The 17,673-nt window shown below is 38.8% G+C and overlaps 1 protein-coding gene across 1 annotated transcript in view; it reads left to right on the top strand.

Moving 5' to 3' along the window:
* The window catches only part of LOC307019329 (unconventional myosin-VIIb-like), a 33,104-nt gene that overhangs the window by 9,651 nt on the left and 5,780 nt on the right, over nucleotides 1-17,673 (top strand). The window contains exons 13-44 of the mRNA XM_079650126.1: nucleotides 451-527; nucleotides 618-737; nucleotides 1,538-1,680; nucleotides 1,768-1,978; nucleotides 2,118-2,253; nucleotides 2,340-2,506; nucleotides 3,244-3,384; nucleotides 4,650-4,808; nucleotides 4,995-5,087; nucleotides 5,337-5,431; nucleotides 5,960-6,044; nucleotides 6,179-6,280; nucleotides 7,126-7,242; nucleotides 7,347-7,556; nucleotides 7,651-7,902; nucleotides 8,118-8,276; nucleotides 8,738-8,806; nucleotides 8,907-9,031; nucleotides 9,508-9,634; nucleotides 10,239-10,358; nucleotides 10,502-10,675; nucleotides 11,641-11,868; nucleotides 12,458-12,625; nucleotides 12,768-12,885; nucleotides 13,264-13,390; nucleotides 13,509-13,675; nucleotides 13,794-13,975; nucleotides 14,888-14,994; nucleotides 15,091-15,233; nucleotides 16,315-16,468; nucleotides 16,567-16,722; nucleotides 17,442-17,547. Coding sequence (XP_079506252.1) covers nucleotides 451-527; nucleotides 618-737; nucleotides 1,538-1,680; nucleotides 1,768-1,978; nucleotides 2,118-2,253; nucleotides 2,340-2,506; nucleotides 3,244-3,384; nucleotides 4,650-4,808; nucleotides 4,995-5,087; nucleotides 5,337-5,431; nucleotides 5,960-6,044; nucleotides 6,179-6,280; nucleotides 7,126-7,242; nucleotides 7,347-7,556; nucleotides 7,651-7,902; nucleotides 8,118-8,276; nucleotides 8,738-8,806; nucleotides 8,907-9,031; nucleotides 9,508-9,634; nucleotides 10,239-10,358; nucleotides 10,502-10,675; nucleotides 11,641-11,868; nucleotides 12,458-12,625; nucleotides 12,768-12,885; nucleotides 13,264-13,390; nucleotides 13,509-13,675; nucleotides 13,794-13,975; nucleotides 14,888-14,994; nucleotides 15,091-15,233; nucleotides 16,315-16,468; nucleotides 16,567-16,722; nucleotides 17,442-17,547 — 4,538 coding nt within the window. The remainder of the gene's footprint in view (nucleotides 1-450; nucleotides 528-617; nucleotides 738-1,537; nucleotides 1,681-1,767; nucleotides 1,979-2,117; nucleotides 2,254-2,339; nucleotides 2,507-3,243; nucleotides 3,385-4,649; nucleotides 4,809-4,994; nucleotides 5,088-5,336; nucleotides 5,432-5,959; nucleotides 6,045-6,178; nucleotides 6,281-7,125; nucleotides 7,243-7,346; nucleotides 7,557-7,650; nucleotides 7,903-8,117; nucleotides 8,277-8,737; nucleotides 8,807-8,906; nucleotides 9,032-9,507; nucleotides 9,635-10,238; nucleotides 10,359-10,501; nucleotides 10,676-11,640; nucleotides 11,869-12,457; nucleotides 12,626-12,767; nucleotides 12,886-13,263; nucleotides 13,391-13,508; nucleotides 13,676-13,793; nucleotides 13,976-14,887; nucleotides 14,995-15,090; nucleotides 15,234-16,314; nucleotides 16,469-16,566; nucleotides 16,723-17,441; nucleotides 17,548-17,673) is intronic.

Genomic DNA, 17,673 nt, shown 5'->3' with positions numbered 1-17,673 from the left:
GTAATGGTTGCTACACCGAAAGCACTTAAACACACTGTATACCAAAATGTTACAACACTCCACTACAAGATAAAGTCAGATTATTACTTGTGGTGTCAATCGATACAAAAAACTTAATCGCGTTTGATCACAACATTCATTTTTAAAATGTGAAACTTAAGTTTAAAATACTTAGAAATCAGAGCTTTTATTTAATTTAATTATGATATATTTTATGATTTCTGATTTATTTTTCATGATGTCCAACATTTTTACAAATGTTTTTACACATTTAAGTTTACAGATTCATTGAGCGTTAAAATTGACAGTGCTTATATAACGCATTTTAAGTACATTTATGATGCAATGCAATCGTAGACATGGGCATCATAGAAAATGTGATTACCCAAAAGGGGTACTTTTTTTGTGGTGTTCTTGTTGTTGTTACATTTGATTTCATGTTCCCACCAGCCAACACACAAAATAACTTGGAAACGAGTGACGTCAGCAAGTCCCAACACTTCAGCATGGCAGCATCACTCCTGGAGGTGAGCGCAGAGATCGAGTGATGGTAAACTATTAACTTATTATCTGTATCAGCACGAAATGATTGAAAAAGTTATGTCTTTTCCCTTCAGGTGAAGAGGTCTGCCCTGGCAAAGAGTTTGACCGAACGCTCCTTTATGACCAACAGAGAGAGTGTGATCAAACCCCTCAGCGCCGATCAGGCGTCTGACTGTAGGGACGCCTTTGTGAAGGTAATAAATCTGACCCAATGACTGGCAATCAGAAGGCTTCCAACTTCCTTATTGGATCCTTTCATATAGAAAAAATGTTGCGTACTGCAATTGATAAAGATAACAGCATGACGTCATTTTAACCTTTGATTTCAGAGGGATTCATTGAAAACTCAAACTAGAACTTCAACACAATTTAAAAGAGGAGGGTGCAGGCAGGGGTTTTCAGATACATCAGTTGTCATGAGAGTGGGGATGCAGGGATTATTACAAACAACCATCCAGTCACTGAGGAACTACACTCTACTTGAACCCCATTTGTGCTCTTTCCTATGCCACCAAACTACTTTGACAAAAACGGTAATGTTACCTTGCAGAACACAGGGGCTGCTGGTCTACCTCTGCCTCTAATGGTTTGTGTTGTTATGTGACTTTGGTTAGGTCAGAATCTTCAAAGTCACAAAAAACTAACCGATCAAGGCAGCGATAGACTTCCTTGTTCTGCGAGATAAAATTACTGTTTTTGTCAATGGAGTGGATATGGCGAGAGCTTATATAACAGCTTCAGTTCCTTATGCATTGTATAATTGTCTGACGGGAAAATTAAGCATCAAAAATATTCTAAGTATAGCGTAAACTTAAATCGAGGTTGACCCTTTGTGTGGGTCTTTATTTTAGGTGGTTAAACTGAATTTGCTACTCCTGTTCACAGCAGTACGTTTCTTGACAAACTATTGCTTTAATATTCCTTTGTGAGTTGGACTGATTCCTCTTGATAAGAAGATCAAATTACATTTTAACATTTTGTATCGATCGCTCAGGCAATCTACAACAAGCTGTTCATATGGATCGTTGAGAAAATCAACAATGTCATCTATAAGAAGTTGACCAAAAGCCCCAAATCCTCCTTCCTGTCAATCGGCCTGCTCGATATCTTTGGTTTTGAGAACTTCAAAACAAACAGGTAAACTTGTTTTTTTCTATCATGTTGAGCACAGCACTGTTTTACACTTAGTTACAGCTGTTCAAATGTAACCCTGTCATCCTACAGCTTCGAGCAGCTGTGCATAAACTTCGCTAACGAGAAGCTGCAGCAGTTCTTCGTGGGCCACATCTTCAAGCTGGAGCAGAAGGAGTACCTGAAGGAGGACATTGTTTGGAAGACCATCGAATTCAGTGACAATCAGAGTATCCTGGACGTTCTGGCTGTGAAACCCTGTAACCTTCTCGCTCTGATCGATGAAGAAAGCCACTTTCCAAAGGTTGGTTGCGCTATACAAGGGTTGCTTTTAAGACAAATCACACAGCAAGTATTATTAAAGTCTTTACTTTGGAATCTGCCAGTTCAGTAATATATGTTCTGCTGGTTTTAAAGTCAAAGTATTGTTTGGTGTGCCACAGGGCTCTGACGCCACTATGCTGAACAAGATGAACCAACAACATCGTAGGAACAAGAACTACCTCTCCTCCAGAAGTGAATACGACACAGACTTTGGCGTTCGCCACTATGCTGGCATCGTATACTACGACTCCAAAGGTACAAAAACAATATTTACAAAAAGTCCAACTGAAGACTAATGATCTGTTGCATGGTGATAGTAATTATTTGTTTCCCCCCTGAAGGCTTCCTGGAAAAGAACAGAGATGCAGTCAGTTCTGACATGATCAACATGGTGAAAAAGACCAAGAATATGCTGCTTCAACAGATATTTGAGGAAGAGCTTTCAACCAATAATGTAAAGATCAGTAACAACAAGAAGATCGTCATGACGCCCAACAACTCTCTACGGGTATGGCAATGTACTCCCATATGCATGTCATTTACTTTTACAATGCTACATAAATCTTCTACTTATTTGGTTGGATAATCGTGCTAAAAGGTTGACAATTTTGGTTTGGGAACAACCCAAAGTAAAATCCTGGTTCCCTTAACAAAAGTGCCATTGGATTTTGTATTATTGCTGAAAATGTGCTCTGTGGTTAACAAAAGCTTCACAACTAAACACCCTGATAGGATTTTTGAATAATAACTGCAACAGCTAACATTAGCTAACATTAGCTAAAAAGCTAACGTTAAGCTATAAAGTAGCTACACCACTGTCACATGACTTCAACATCACCACAGCTCAACTTAATGGGGACTTGTTTGTCGCTGTGATTTTGAATGTATAAAGGAAACTGGATACAGCTTTCTAGGTGGGCTTCCATGACGGACCAGGAAGTTGTAATTCCACGATTTAGCCACAACCAAAATTAGCTTCAAGTTCTCTTCCTCATTCCTTGGGCATTAAGTAGTCTCATTTTGCCACTTGATAGCATCCTCCTTTTTTTAGGCCAGTAAAATCATAGTTTATAATGTAAAACAAAGTTTAAAATATTGATATTTTAGACTGTAAGTAAAAACCCATGACTTTGAGATGAGGGACCAGAAGTTGCAAAAATGCTAACTCATGTCCATGTTTTAGGACTCATTCCTGCAGCACTCTATTGATAACATGACTTTAGTATTTTTCTTTCATCCATGCAGGCCCACACTGACAACCGTAAGCAAGTGGCGACGCTGAGCGCTCAGTTCCGTCATTCTCTGGACTCCCTGATGAAGGCTCTGTCCGCCTGCCAGCCTTCCTTCATCCGCTGCTTCAAACCCAACAACGAAAAACAGTCTGAGGCGAGTCTCACATGAGCAACTACTGTATATTGTGGTGAAAATAACACGGAACGAGTGCTATGTTTAGCATTTTGAAACATGACTATCATTAAGCAGTTATGTATTATAAGCACATTAGATGAAGGTTGAGAGAAGTGTCAGTGATGTTTGTCATAGGAAATGTCACTAAATCCTGTGTCCTGGGAGTCTAGCTTCATTGAAGAGGATAAGATTAATTTTCCAATCTACTTTTCAGCTGCCCTACCATCTGCCCTTTCACTGGATAAACAATGGCCTCTTCCTGCTTGGTGCCATAAAGCAATTAAAACATTTTTTATATATAAGCTGCTATTGTACAGTAGTAACTGGGAAGCTTTCCCAATCCCTTTTAAATTAATATCATCTATCTTCCCTCAGTGTTATTTTTCCGGCCATGTTAGGGCAAGCTATAGAAGAGCAGGTCCACAACCTTTGTCCTGAATGTATTATATCAACAACTACTGGACGGATTGACATGACATTTTGTACAGACATTAATGATCCCCAGAGGATGATCTCCCTACTACTTTGGCCATCCCCTGAGTTTTCTTTTTGTGCCACAAAGTTTGAATTTATCCTGTAAAATATCTTAACATCCACATGATAGAGAACACAACGTTTTGTACAGATATTCCTGGTTCCCAGATGATGAATCTTAATGACTTTGGCCAACCTCTGACTTTTTCTTCTAACGCCACCACGTCATTTTTAGTTAAATATCACAACAACTATTGGATAGATTGCCATGCAATATGTAGGTCTGGTTGTTTCGGTCCTGGCCATTTACTTTTTTGTCAAATAGTTATTTTTTAATAACATGTTCATGTTTAAAGTGGTGCTTTGGCATGATTCTCTCTGGAGAAATTGATTGGTCATCAAAATAATATGAGTGTTACTGGACTAAGAACTTCTTCAGTTGAGGACAGTCATAAAAATGTGGTGCTGACATTAATGTTCCCCCAAGATGAATTGTATTAATTTTGATGAGCCCTTTTGGTCTTAATCTGGTAATTTTTTGTAATTTTGCAGTTAACGGTTTATTACCTATAACATAAAAATGAAGAAAGAAATGATAGTATTCTCACGCTAAGATGGTGAACATGGTAACCATTATCCCTGCTTAACATCAGCATGTTAGAATGGACAAGTAATGTTTCTGTTGCTGTGATGGTAAAGGCAAGAATAAATGCAACTCAGACCCACATAGAAATAACATTCACATAAGCTTTAATGTGCTCTCCTTTTAGAAGTTTGACAGAGAGCTGTGTATGCGTCAGCTGAGATACTCCGGCATGTTGGACACCATCCGCATCCGGAAGCTGGGATTCCCAATTCGCCACACCTTTGAGGAATTCCTGAAGCGCTACAGGGTGCTGCTGAAGACGACCGTCTGTGACCCAAAAACTGTATGTTGTGATGTAGTGTTGTTGACGATCATATGTTACAAAGTTGATTTCATAAATTGTCATAAGTCTTATTCGTTGAATCTTAACTGTAACTGCTAACATGTCCTTATGAGATGGTTGTCTTCTCCCCCCCAGAGAGATTTGGGCTGTTTTTAGCCTCTTTTCAGCATTTTTCTTTCTCACCAGGAGACAGCTGCTGCCTGTTGTGAAGCCATCTGCAAGACGGAGATTCAAGGAGAGGACGAGTGGAAAATAGGAAGGACCAAGATCTTCCTGAGGGTGAAAAAAGCGTTTAATTCAAACCATGTTGTTCCACAGCTTTCTAAATCGTTTCAGCACAGTAGAACATCACTGCAGATGAACAGTTAACTGGTGAAGTAGTGTCAGTGTTATGAACTAGCATGTATAGTCATTTCTACGGGAAGTACTGTACTGCTTGGGTTGACTATCATTTAGTTTCTTTCAAAAATAAATTGAATATCTTGGAACCTTATCGCATCTGATTGCAATTCATCCACTTCATTTTAGGATGCCCATGACGCCATCCTGGAACGCCTCAGGGAAGAGAAACTCAGCAAAATAGCTCTGGTGATCCAGAGGGTCATGATGGGACACAAAGACAGGTGCAGCTTCTAAGAAAAGTACAAAGAGGAAATCCCCAAAAGATGTGTCCTATACTGCAGCTACAGATGATGTTTATGTAGTATTGATATACATGCTGCCATATAAGATAAGACAAGATTATCAATGATAAAGAAACACAGGATAGGACAAATAAAAGCACATCTTTTAAGGATACAAATAATTATGAATTCAATCAATTAAAGTTGAAGTAAGAATTAAATAAAACACTGAGTAAATGGCCTTAGACATCCGGATTTAGAAGCAAGCGGAATCTACTTAATATAAATATACACAGTAAGGGTGTATATTTACAAACTAATATGAATTCATATATTTATGAATATGAAAGATTAATTTCAAAGTTTACAGGGTACGTTTTAAGCTTTTTCAGTTATAAGGTTGGGATCAAGCCTTAGTTGTTGAGCCTGAGGGCATAAATAATCAGTCAAATATCAAATAGGGTGTCACAAAAAAGTAATTAAGAGACAGTGGAGGATTGAGGAGTGTGTTTCTTCTTATTTTTACAGAAAGTCTTTCCTGAAGAAGCGGAGGGCAGCTGTGGTTTTGCAGAAGAACTGGAGAGCTTACAGACAGGAGAAATTGCGAAGAAAGGTCCGATGCTTCATAAGCTTTTATACAACTCAGAGCTTGCAGCTGTAATAATGCTCTCTTTCTCTTTGGCGTTAGCTTTAACTTATTTCCATTCCACTGACCTTCTCCTTTGTTTCCACTCTTGCTCCGAACAGCTCCAGCATGGCTTTGATCGTCTAAAGTCGAAGATCCGCAGTCGGAAGATGCAGCAACAGTTCCAAAGACAGCGCGAAGCAGCACTCACCATACAGAACCAGGCATGTACTGTGGAAACTGTAGATTAGCTTTATTTAGTTACCCAGGTTGAAAGATGAAGTATCTTCACACCTTTAAAGAAAGATACCGTAATTTATTTACAGAGGAATGTGAAGACGTATTGTAGTAAAAACCCTCAAAATGTGTAATTTTCTAGATGACATATTACGGAAAAATAATTACAGTAATGTAAAATACACAATTTGTATTTTTCTATCAATTATTTTAAACATAACACAAAACTAATATAGTTTAGTACTTGACAAAGTAAACACTGATCTGTTACACATAGAAAATGGATCAGTCATCATAAGACACACGCACACACACACACACACACACACACACACACACACACACACACACACACACACACACACACACACACACACACACACACACACACACACACACACACACACACACACACACCCACACACACACACACCTACATTCTTCTATTTACTTAAATATGCTGTATAAACTGTATATTATTTATATAGAAACGTTATTTAAAAATATTATACAATATTCAGATTTATATACTTTTACATATTTGTTCATTTTAAAGTGTATAAATGAAATATATTTAAAATATAGTGCAGTGCATCAGGATTGCACTGAGATTGAGATTTTTTTTTAAGTCTAAATTTATAAATAGGATTTGGGAATTTATTAAAATGCATTCTACATGTTTTTCAAATGAGCTTCAGAGTTTATACACATCTTTAGCTTTTTGAGGGGGAAATGGAAATCAATTTAACTTCACTAGTATTTTATCAGTAAGTATATACATTAATGCATTGATTATTCTGAAAGGTTATTAATTATTTCTAATGACCTCTAGGTTCGAGGCTACCGGGCTAAGAAGGTCTATAAGCAGAAGAGAGAGGCCATCATTCTGCTGCAGGCTTACACGAGAGGAACCATGGCCAGAAGAGAAACTTCAAAGCTGAGGAACAATGTGAGACCTTAAAATACAAATAACATAATAAATGTCAAGATGTTGTATTCTAAAACCTTCCACCCCTACCTTTCTCTCTCCTCTCTCTAACCCACCCGTCACAGGCCTCCATTTTACGTCAGCAGAAGGAGGCCCAACAGCGAATTGCTGTGGAGCTTCAGCAGCGACTGAACGTTATCGCCAAGTCTCAGCCAGCAGTTCGGGAGCCTGAGCCAATCGTAGAGCAGGATTCAGAGGAGGAATCTATTGACCTCATGCCCCTGCCTCCTGTGAAAAAGGTATCAGAGGTAAAGAAAGCAGCAGATCAAATTGAGGTGAGTTGACGTAATCTGATAATGTAACATTTGTATCATATATAATAAAATGTCTGAGTTAACCAATGGTTTTAATTCTATTTTGACCAATAAGAAGAAGGAAAGGAGGGCCATGCTCGAGTCTTTGGAGGAACCCTCTATAATCATCACTCCATCCTCCATCTCAACAACCCCCACCCCGTCTCTTGAAGAGGAAGAAGACGATGATGATTTTGACGACGCCAATGAGGAGTTTTCCTTCTACAAGTTTAGCATCCTTAACTTCCAGAGCAACCACAGTCACACACACCTCAACCAGAGACTCAAGCAGCCTCTTCTGCCCCACGACGACGAGGCCGATGTGCTGGTGAGGGGCACATCTCCTACTGTCATGTTCTGACTCTTGGTTTCCTGATTAATGTCAGTGTTGTCTGTCTTTACTTCCTGTCTTTGTGTTTTCCCTCCTGTGAGATGGTCTGCCCAAACTCAGGTCTAAAACCACCAGACTCAGGGACAGTTCTATTCCAAAGGCCATAAGAAGATTAAACACCTGAACTTTTTTCTTTCTTTCTTTTCCTCCAGGCTTGTCTGACTGTATGGTGGATTATACTGCGTTACATGGAGGACATACCTGAACCAAAGTCTGCGGACGCTTTTTCTCAAGCGTCCAGCACCATCAGCTCACGTGTGCTGCCTCACAAGCAGGGCAGGAGGCTGAGCAGCCTGGTTGGACTGGACCAGGTAAAACATATCAAACATGCTCTTTTTCTGTTGCTTTATAAGACATCTGTTATTAAGAGCTCCAATTTGTGGACCTTTCGGTCTCTTAGATATGGGGGTGTCCTTATTTTCATATATCTTATATATATATATCTACTTATCATATATAAGTAGATATCACCTTGGACTTTAAGAAACTGGGATGGATTCTTTTCAATATTTTCTTAGGTTTTATTAGAAAGACTGATCGGGGCGCCGAATAGCTCTGTTTAAAACTGGCAGCCCATATAGAGCGACCGTTGCCTAGTAAGCCGGTTCGAATCCCGAGGAGCATGAGCATTACAGGCAATTTCCTCCCCTCTGCCTCCCCCTTTCATTCTATTTCTCAAATAAAGGCACCCAAAAACATCTTTAAAAAAAAAAGATTGATCAATTCAAGTTGAAGCACTGCAGTCTAATCTTCTTCATGTGTTTTGTCATAGATAATACTGAGGAAGAACAAGAAAAAGCTTGGCGGTGGAAACAGAAAAGCTTCTGTTATTACTGAGGAGGTCGGCACATTCATCATCACTTCATCATCACTTCATCATGACTTCTGCTCGTTGTGTGCATTGTTTGCTAAATGTGTGTTTTTGTTGTCATCCTTATCAGCCAGAAGACTTCACTGAGAACGAGGACATTTTGATCGGAGAGGGTCCGACACTGGACCGGCCACTAACATCCATGGAAAAACTCAACATTATCATCGGATACGCTCTATCGAAAAGAGACATCAGGTAAAGATTGGATATTTGTTCATCTGATAAGGGAAAAACAACGATAAATATGCAAATATAACATCTTTAAATAATGTAGATACATTGTGCAGCCTTACAATATAATCCTACACCATCCTCGTTTTTTAAGCGATTCAGTTCTTTTTCTGCAGCCGTCTTGTTTGTTGCTTCATGTATCTTTACATCTTTACGTAGAATCTTTACGTAACTATGTGCAACAATACTTCGATTTTACCACTGTTATATATCACACTTCATGCTACACTTATTTTATAAATACTGCTACTTACCTTAGCTGAATTTGTACTTCTTTTAAATTCTATGAATGTGTATCTTAAATGTCTTTTTATATAATAGTGTTCTATCTTCTTCGTGTCTAGCTGTACTTTGCTGTAACAACGTAAATGTCCCCTTTGTGGGACACATACAGGAATTCTGATTGTGATTCTGATTGGGATGTTGCTCTGTCTGAGTAGGGATGAGATTTACTGCCAGATCTGTAAGCAGCTGGTGAACAACAGGAACCGGAAGAGCCGTATGCATGGCTGGACCCTTCTTTCCGTCTGCCTTGGTATCTTCCCCCCATCAGAGCTCTTCATAAAGGTCAGTCATTATCGCAGCTTCCTGTTTATTTTGTGTGTTGTCATACCTCTTGTTTTAAAGCATATTCCTCCTCTCTGCTTTTATCACCAATATGTGTTTTAAAGGATGAAAAACAATGACAGATACAATTCCTAGAAATGCAGCCCTGCCCCGCTATGTTGATACGGGCAAAGTATTGAGATAAGATAAGATCAAAGCACTTGATTAACATTGTAAAACACAGATAAAGAGTTAATTACTGAAAGTTACTGAGTTAAATATGGTGAACACCTTTACTCGTGGTTTATCCTTGTTGTCTTCTACAACCGGAACACATTTAACACAATGGTTAATGTCCTTGGTTTACGGGCAAGGTTGAATATTTTATTTCCATTTCTACCATCTAAATAAATGTTATTATATCCGATATAATGGATAAACTTTTCTTTTTAAGCAAGTTTCCTTTTAAAAGTTGACATCATTACTGTGATCATTACAGGGGTTTTTTCTACTCCTAGTTACGTTTTACAGCATTTCCAATATCCAAGAAACCCACAATCTCTTATTCATTTTATTACATTTTTAACATTGATATACATTTGTTCTCTTCTTCTCTGTTCCACAGTATTTGGAGAGTTTCATCCTCAGAGGGCCAAATGACTACAAAGAATACTGTGCTAAGCGCCTGCAGCGTATCATAGCCAACGGAGAAAGAAAAGAGTTGCCCTGTGTGATAGAGCAACAGGTAGAAACACTGAATCACCTTTGTGTCTTGTTGTTAGACCTTTTGAGCAGCACACCTCACATCAATCAGCTTTGTAGTACTGAATTATTTGATTGTTTTCTTGAACCTATATCTATTATCATGATTCTTCTCCTTACTGACAGTCTGCGAAGTCCAAGGAGCCCATTGAGGTGTCTGTGACTCTGCTGGACGACAGCACCGTCAGTCTTCAGCTGGACTCCATCTCCACCTCTGCAGAGGTCTGTCAAGCTGTGGCCAACAAGATTGATCTCCGGGACACATACGGATTCTCCCTGTACATCACTCTCTTTGAAAAGGTGGGCTTTACTTCGTTGTCTCTTGTATCGACATATCCACTCTGACCTTCCTGGGCCTGTCATGGTAAAGGATTTTTGGTGTAGCATATATTGTCCCAGACATAATTCCACATGGACCTTTTATGCCGTTAATGTATTGATAAAGTAAGAGCATAATATTGCAAGTACACCCCCTTCAAAGAGCAATTGAACTTGTATTTGTATGAATATATAAACATTGGGATTGGAATGTGAAAGAAATCCTCTTGACTAATAAAAGTAATTAAAAAAAAACACAGGAGTAAATCAAAATGGATGCTTTGTTTACAAATATCAGCAATGTTCGTACAATGCCATAGACTTACAGTATAATAGTAGGGCGTACCATAATGTTCATTTTGGCATCATGTATCCTATAATGTTTGTGACAAGTAAACAAACATGCATGTAAACACAACTGGTCGTTTTCTTAGGTCACTAAAAACGATTGAGCTCATGTCCATATGTTGCACGATAACTCCCCAATGCAAAACTGGTTAAGGTCATATTTTCGACATAAATTCAATAGCGTAAAAGGGATCAAGGTCATGTCTGTATTTACTACGAGAAGTTGACATCGGTAAAATGAGCACCGTCATGTTCGCATTTACCCCGATAATTGGCTAGCTTAAAAAAAACAAGGTCATGTCTATATTATAAAATGTTTAAATGACAATATATCACACAATAAATCAATACCGTAAAAAGTATTGGTATCATGTCCATATTATCTACGTTAAGTTAGTAACATAGAAATATTCATCTCGGTATTGTCTGGTATTTGGATGACATGAAAATAATCAAGGTTATATTGTAGTTGATAAGGTGAAAATCGTCGCTGTCATGTCCATGATCATAAAATAATTTAAATCATTTTTAAATGATTGAGGTCATGTCCATATGGTGTACGATAAGTTGAAAACCTTTTTGATATTCTTCGTCTCCAGATGTGGTCTCTGGGCAGCTGTGAGAATCACGTGTTTGACGCAGTTTCCCAGTGCGAGCAGGAGATGAGGAGGCAGGGCAAGCCGGAGAAGGACGCCCTCTGGATGCTGTCCATCCGGAAGGAACTGTTCACACCCTGGCATGACTGCTCAAAAGACCCGGTCAGCTCGGATCTGATCTACAGACAAGTTATCAAGGGAATCAAGATAGGAGATTACACGAGTGATAAGGTGAGGCTCGGGACCCAGAGGACTTTAATGAAAGATTCTGATCATAACTTGACTCCTGATGTGACGCTTAAAGAAGCTCAAATATTTGTGTGGATTTTGTCTTTCATAGATGGTTATTTATTATTTAGGAAAGCACAAAACAAGTAGTCCTCTCTAATCCAAATGATCACCCGACGCTGCAGTTCCCCTCAGTTCTTCAGAGCCTTTTTAGAGCGTCTTTTAGCAAATGTTACCGTTTTGATTTACTCTCACTGACTGTTCTAATCTTTGTGGTGTCCAGTAGTAACAGGTAGCCAACTGAGAGCTACCTGCTAAGCACCAAACGCCATCAATTAGCCACTAGCTGGTGAACATAAAGGAGTATTTAGAAACTAAAAGGCCAAACATTTCCCTTAGGAGTTGCTGGAGACCAAAAGAAAGCTCAAAGAAGAAGGAATACATTTGTGCTGGTGCCCTGAAACAAGACTCAAAAAGAATGCTAATGTTGCTACCTGTCTGTTGAATGTGTAAATAAGCAACAGTTTGCTAACATGGTGTTGACAACATTTTGTATAAAAATAACTAATACAAATGTGTTTGCATCTCTCAGGACGATGAATACGTCCAGATGGCCGCACAGCACTATTACATCAAGTTTGGCTCTGCATACAGCAGAGAAAATGTCCAAGAGGTGGTTGGGGAATGCATCACAACCACACTCATTGAAAGCAAATCTATGTCAAAGTGGATCCAACTCATCAGCACAGTCATCCTGCAGGTAATGTGCACACAGTCACACAAATGGAGGACTAGAGCCTGATATAAATCTGCATGTGCACTTTTCTAAATGATAGCTTGCTTTGTATTATCTATGAGACGATCCAGGTAACTGTTCATTCTTATTCATACTGACCACACAGGATCCTTATGCCAAGGGGAAGCTGAAAACAGACATCGTAAAAGGAGATCTGGTCAAGAACGCCCAACGTGCATGGCCCCTGCACTTCTCCAAGTTCTTTGAAGTTATAATGATGTCAGGTCAGTCAACATACAGACCGTCAATGAATTGCTGTAGATAAAAAAATCCCTTAAACAATTAATCATCTCAGGAGTTAACACATTCACGATATCATACATTTAAAAAACGGACATATTGAAATAAATGATTAGTTGCGACCCTACCTATATTTTTTACATTCTGGATATAATTCCAAACCATCTTAATGCTTTGGATTTGTTTATTTTAAAACAAGAATCAAGGTAAAAAAAAAGGTACATTTTTTGATTTTGCAACTGAGTTTATTCCGAAAGGTGGTGACCATTTAATGTGCCTGATTAGTGAAATAATCTCGCCTATACCCCAGTAAATTACTCATTGTGCATGCCCACCATTTGTATTCCCCCATCCGTCCACAGGGCCTCCTTTGCCTAAAAGCAGATTTGTTGTGGCTGTAAACTGGAGCGGCATCTTCTTCATGGACGGAAGAGACAAAAGACTCCTTGAGCTTCCTTACCTCGAGATAAAGGAAGTGCGCATTATCAGGTATGGACAGCTTTTTGGTTCTGCATACATCATTTGGTTTTATGTACTCCCTTGCACACCAATTTAATTGAAACATTGAAAAAGTATCAAAGTAATTTAACTTGTTGTATCATTTCAGTGAAAGCCATTTAAATACTCGGTCAGTGAGTTTGGCCACAATCAGAGGAGAGTTCGTCCTGAAGTCTGGGGAATGCGCAGAAATGGCCGCTCTCATCGAGAAAAACCTGGTGGGGCTGAAGCAGCGCTCTGTGTATGCCCTGGTAAGGCAGGATGTTAACAAACCAGGTAAGAGTCTAGGCATGTATCTTATACATTAGTAAGATCAAACACAAATTTACATATGTAGTCTATTTTATCCAAAACAGAAACATTACATGCTTCTCTTTTATCGCATGTTCTACAGATGACCCCATGTTCCTGGTTTGTAAACGAGGAGACCTGCTGCTGGCAGAGGAAGACGATAAAGATTCATCCGAAAGGAACTGGTTCAAAGCGACCAACCAGCGGACGGACGCCAGTGGAGCAGTCTACAGGGACAGAGTGATGTTTCTGCCCACTCTAGACAAGCCCACTGACGAAATGCTGGTAGAGTTCCCTTCACCTTTTTATACTTTTTAGTTATTTTTCTATTGCATGGCTAATACATTTCAGCAGAACCCTAAACAGAACGTCTATTCAAAAGGGATATCAAAAGAGAGTGAAAGTAAACAGGGTGAAATCAAAATAAAGAAATATGTTAGGTTGTTCATTAGGTTGTTCATATGTTCATGTGACCGTTATATTAACATAGCCTATAAACACAACATGGAGACTGTGTCTGGTTGGCTCAAAGCTATCTTCTGATCTTTTGAAGCTTACAGAAACAAAAAGTGAACATCAAAATATTATCTTTTTTTTAACCTTGGCTCATCTGCTATGTTAAAAATGTCACACATTTTTTAGGTAAGGGAAACATTTGAGTAAATTGTATTGCAAGTAACACATTTCTATGGAGTTTGCGCATTATAAAAGTGTTGGAGATATTCAGATGTAAAAAATGTGAAAACGGCTACATGTTTAAAAATAAATAAGATGTGAAAGTCTGTGAGCAGCGATAGAAGCTGGCTAACATGTTTATATCATTTAAGAAATATTTAAAACTTTTCCATTGCTAGGTAAATACTGTTATCATGGATAACCATTAGTACAATTAACTACTAGTGATTAATCACTCAAAAGTGTTGGGGGAGATGGGCAAAATGGGCAGACTTTTTTATTTTTATTCGTGCCTCTGGTTCTTAAATTCACCTTGTATGCCAAGTAGCCCCAGTCTCCACTAACATTTGTATTGGTATTTATGCAATAACACTATTTGCAGTCTGCATCAGCAGTCATTAGGTTAAATATATTGCATAGTGAGTTTTCAGCCAAATGGATGCCGTAGGCGTAGTATATCCCTGACGGTTCACATGAGCCCCCTCTTGTGGTGTAACTGATGAACTGCGTCTGGCCCCTCAGGAACTTCTCACTCCAGGCCAGCATAAGACAGCAGCAAAAAACGCCCCTGAGAGGGAAGTGACCGTGGCTCCTGTTTCCTTAAAAGAGTTTGCGATTGACAACTTCAGGTATCGATATTAGTCTCTTTATATATCATCATCACAACTTAAAAAGCTGGATTTTTTTCCCCCTGATGTGCTCACACTGTGTCCTCCCTGTCGCAGGCCTGCGGTGCGGCTGGGTGCGTCTAAAGGGGCCGTCAGGGAGAAGCTGTGGGCTTGTTCCCGGGAGACCCTCAAACAGCCGCTGATGAAGCGCCTGGTGGGGGACTCTGACCTCAGCAGCCTGGCCTGCAACGCCTACACTGATATCCTTTAAGTGATGGACATGAGGGCAAGTAACGTGTGTGACAGTAGAGAATGTTTAAATGCTTTACTGCGTGAAACCTGGTTCTGGAGATTTTCCAAACTTTCATTTGTCCTCTATGTTTATGAGTTTGTGTATGCAGAAATTGGCTTTAAATGAAAATATCTAATAATAATAATAATGTTATTTTGGTAACATTGTCTATGACAGCCATGCCTATAATGCCTTATAATCATCCTAGTAATGAGTTATGATCTTCTTATGGTTTTAATTATAGATACAAGCACTAGTACACAGTCAAAATGCATTATAATAACAAATAAATATAAAATAATGAATATAAAGCATTTTACAAGGACTTAAATGGTCAAGTATCATAATACTTCATAATTGCTGTTCACTGACTGACATTTGCTTTTTGCAAGGGAACAAATATATAATTAAGTCTATGCCACAAGAATTCTGAACCAAATGTAAATGTATTCATTTATTAACAAGTCCCAACATTAATTTTGTAGTCTAACAACCTAATTATGAAGAACAACTGAATTATGGACATTTATATTTCACTAACCCCCAAAAAGGCTTTTATTGTTATAAAGCATTATGAATATGTACGAGTGCTTATACCTGTAATTATGCAGTGCTATTAGCAGATGATAACGCGTAAGAACTATTTTTCAAATGCATTATAGATATGGGCGTCAACTAAAAGTGCTACCATTATTTGTATTGTTCGTTTCACACAATTAACTGTGGGTAATCTGTAACTTTTTAAGAAAATATATATTATAATAATACACTTTATTTAGATAAATTACAAAGTGTTTTTTTTTTATAAAAACTGAAACTTTTACAAACAGAAAATAAAATAAACCTAAAAACACCAGCTTAACATATTTTAAAACAAAGACAGCAAAACTAATGGAAAGTAATCAAACAAATGATAAAAAAGGCATTCTTGAAAAAACATGTTTTTTAAAGTCCCCTCTGTTTAGAACCCAAGGATTGTTTGGTGATACAGACCCTAGTTTAGTTTAGTTTCTTCATCGTCCGTGTGAATCCTTAACATATGCCGGCACCTATCCTGAAGTACATGGGCGACTACCCCATCAAACATGCCCGCAGCCCTATGGAGCTGACGGACCAGATCTTCGGTCCAGCCACGCAGTACGAGGCTCTGCAGGACGAGATCTACTGCCAGATCATGAGACAGATGACCAACAACAACAACAGGTGCTGCCTCAGTGTGTTCTTCTTCTGTGTGATAAAGCATTCACGATCCAGAGCCAACATATCCAATCCGTTTTCCTTTTTCTCTCCCTCTCTCTCAGGCTGAGTATGGAGCGTGGGTGGCAGCTCATGTGGCTGTGTTCAGGCCTGTTCACACCCAATAGGAATTTATTGGGATACACTCAGCGCTTCCTGGAGTCGCGGTGCAGAGAACAGCTGGCTCCGGACTGCCTGCAGAGGCTGAACGGGATGTGCAGGTCAGACAGACATGAGAAACAAGATGATGGAGATGTGCTGTATAAAGTGCTTGCTACTGGTAGTTTATTCATTTACTGTGCTGCGGAAATAAGGCATTTGGGCCACCGTATAGAAGCACAGCTGCTTGCCCGTGTGCTGGGGTGCAGCTGTAAAGGACGGGTTCGAATCCCACCTGGGACCATTTACTCCTTTTTACCCCTTTCAACTCTATCTCTACAATAAAGATGCTATAAAAGAAGGCACTTATTGCACAGCAAAAAAAGATGCAAAACAACAAACTGAATGTTATATTCTACAAATTCAAATTTTACAGAAAAGCATTTATTTGTAAGCAAGTTTTTCAATATTAACAGTCATTTTGTTACGTGTCTTTTTCCCTTAGTGAATTTCAATTACATGTATTTTGTATTAAATAAGTAACGCTGTTGCATGAAATGAAAATAAAATGACACGAAACGAGAGAGAGAGAGAGACATCCTATACAAAGTTGATCCATTTACTTAACTACAGAAACATACCAAGGGACATAATTTCTGCACGGCATCAATATACAAAGCAACATAATAACTGTCATATTTCTAAGCTAGTTGCTACTCAAGCAGGTTCTGTAACAGAACAATGGTTTTATAGTAAATGCAATATAATTAAGCTATGTTTCATTCTTGCTATGTATATTTGTGAGTGAACAACATATTAACCTAATGACTTCTGCTCTTAGTAAGGAGCCCAGGAACCTTCCTCCCCATCATATAGAAGTGGAAGCCATCCAACAGAACAGCACCCAGATCTTCCATAAAATCCACTTCCCAAATGAAACCAGTGATGTAAGACACATGCTCATGATATAAATCAGCTTAATGGAGGAAAGCTTAAACTTTCCTTTATTTCTGTCAGTTTGTGGATTCCATGACCCTTGTTCATGTCGAAATTAGGTTTAAAAATGACTTCCA

Source organism: Notothenia rossii (genome assembly GCF_949606895.1).
Source record: "Notothenia rossii genome assembly, chromosome: 9".
In the NCBI taxonomy this organism is placed as follows: Eukaryota; Metazoa; Chordata; class Actinopteri; order Perciformes; family Nototheniidae; genus Notothenia; species Notothenia rossii.
Note: the sequence above shows the minus strand (reverse complement) of the source record. Positions and strands in the feature narration are given on the sequence as shown.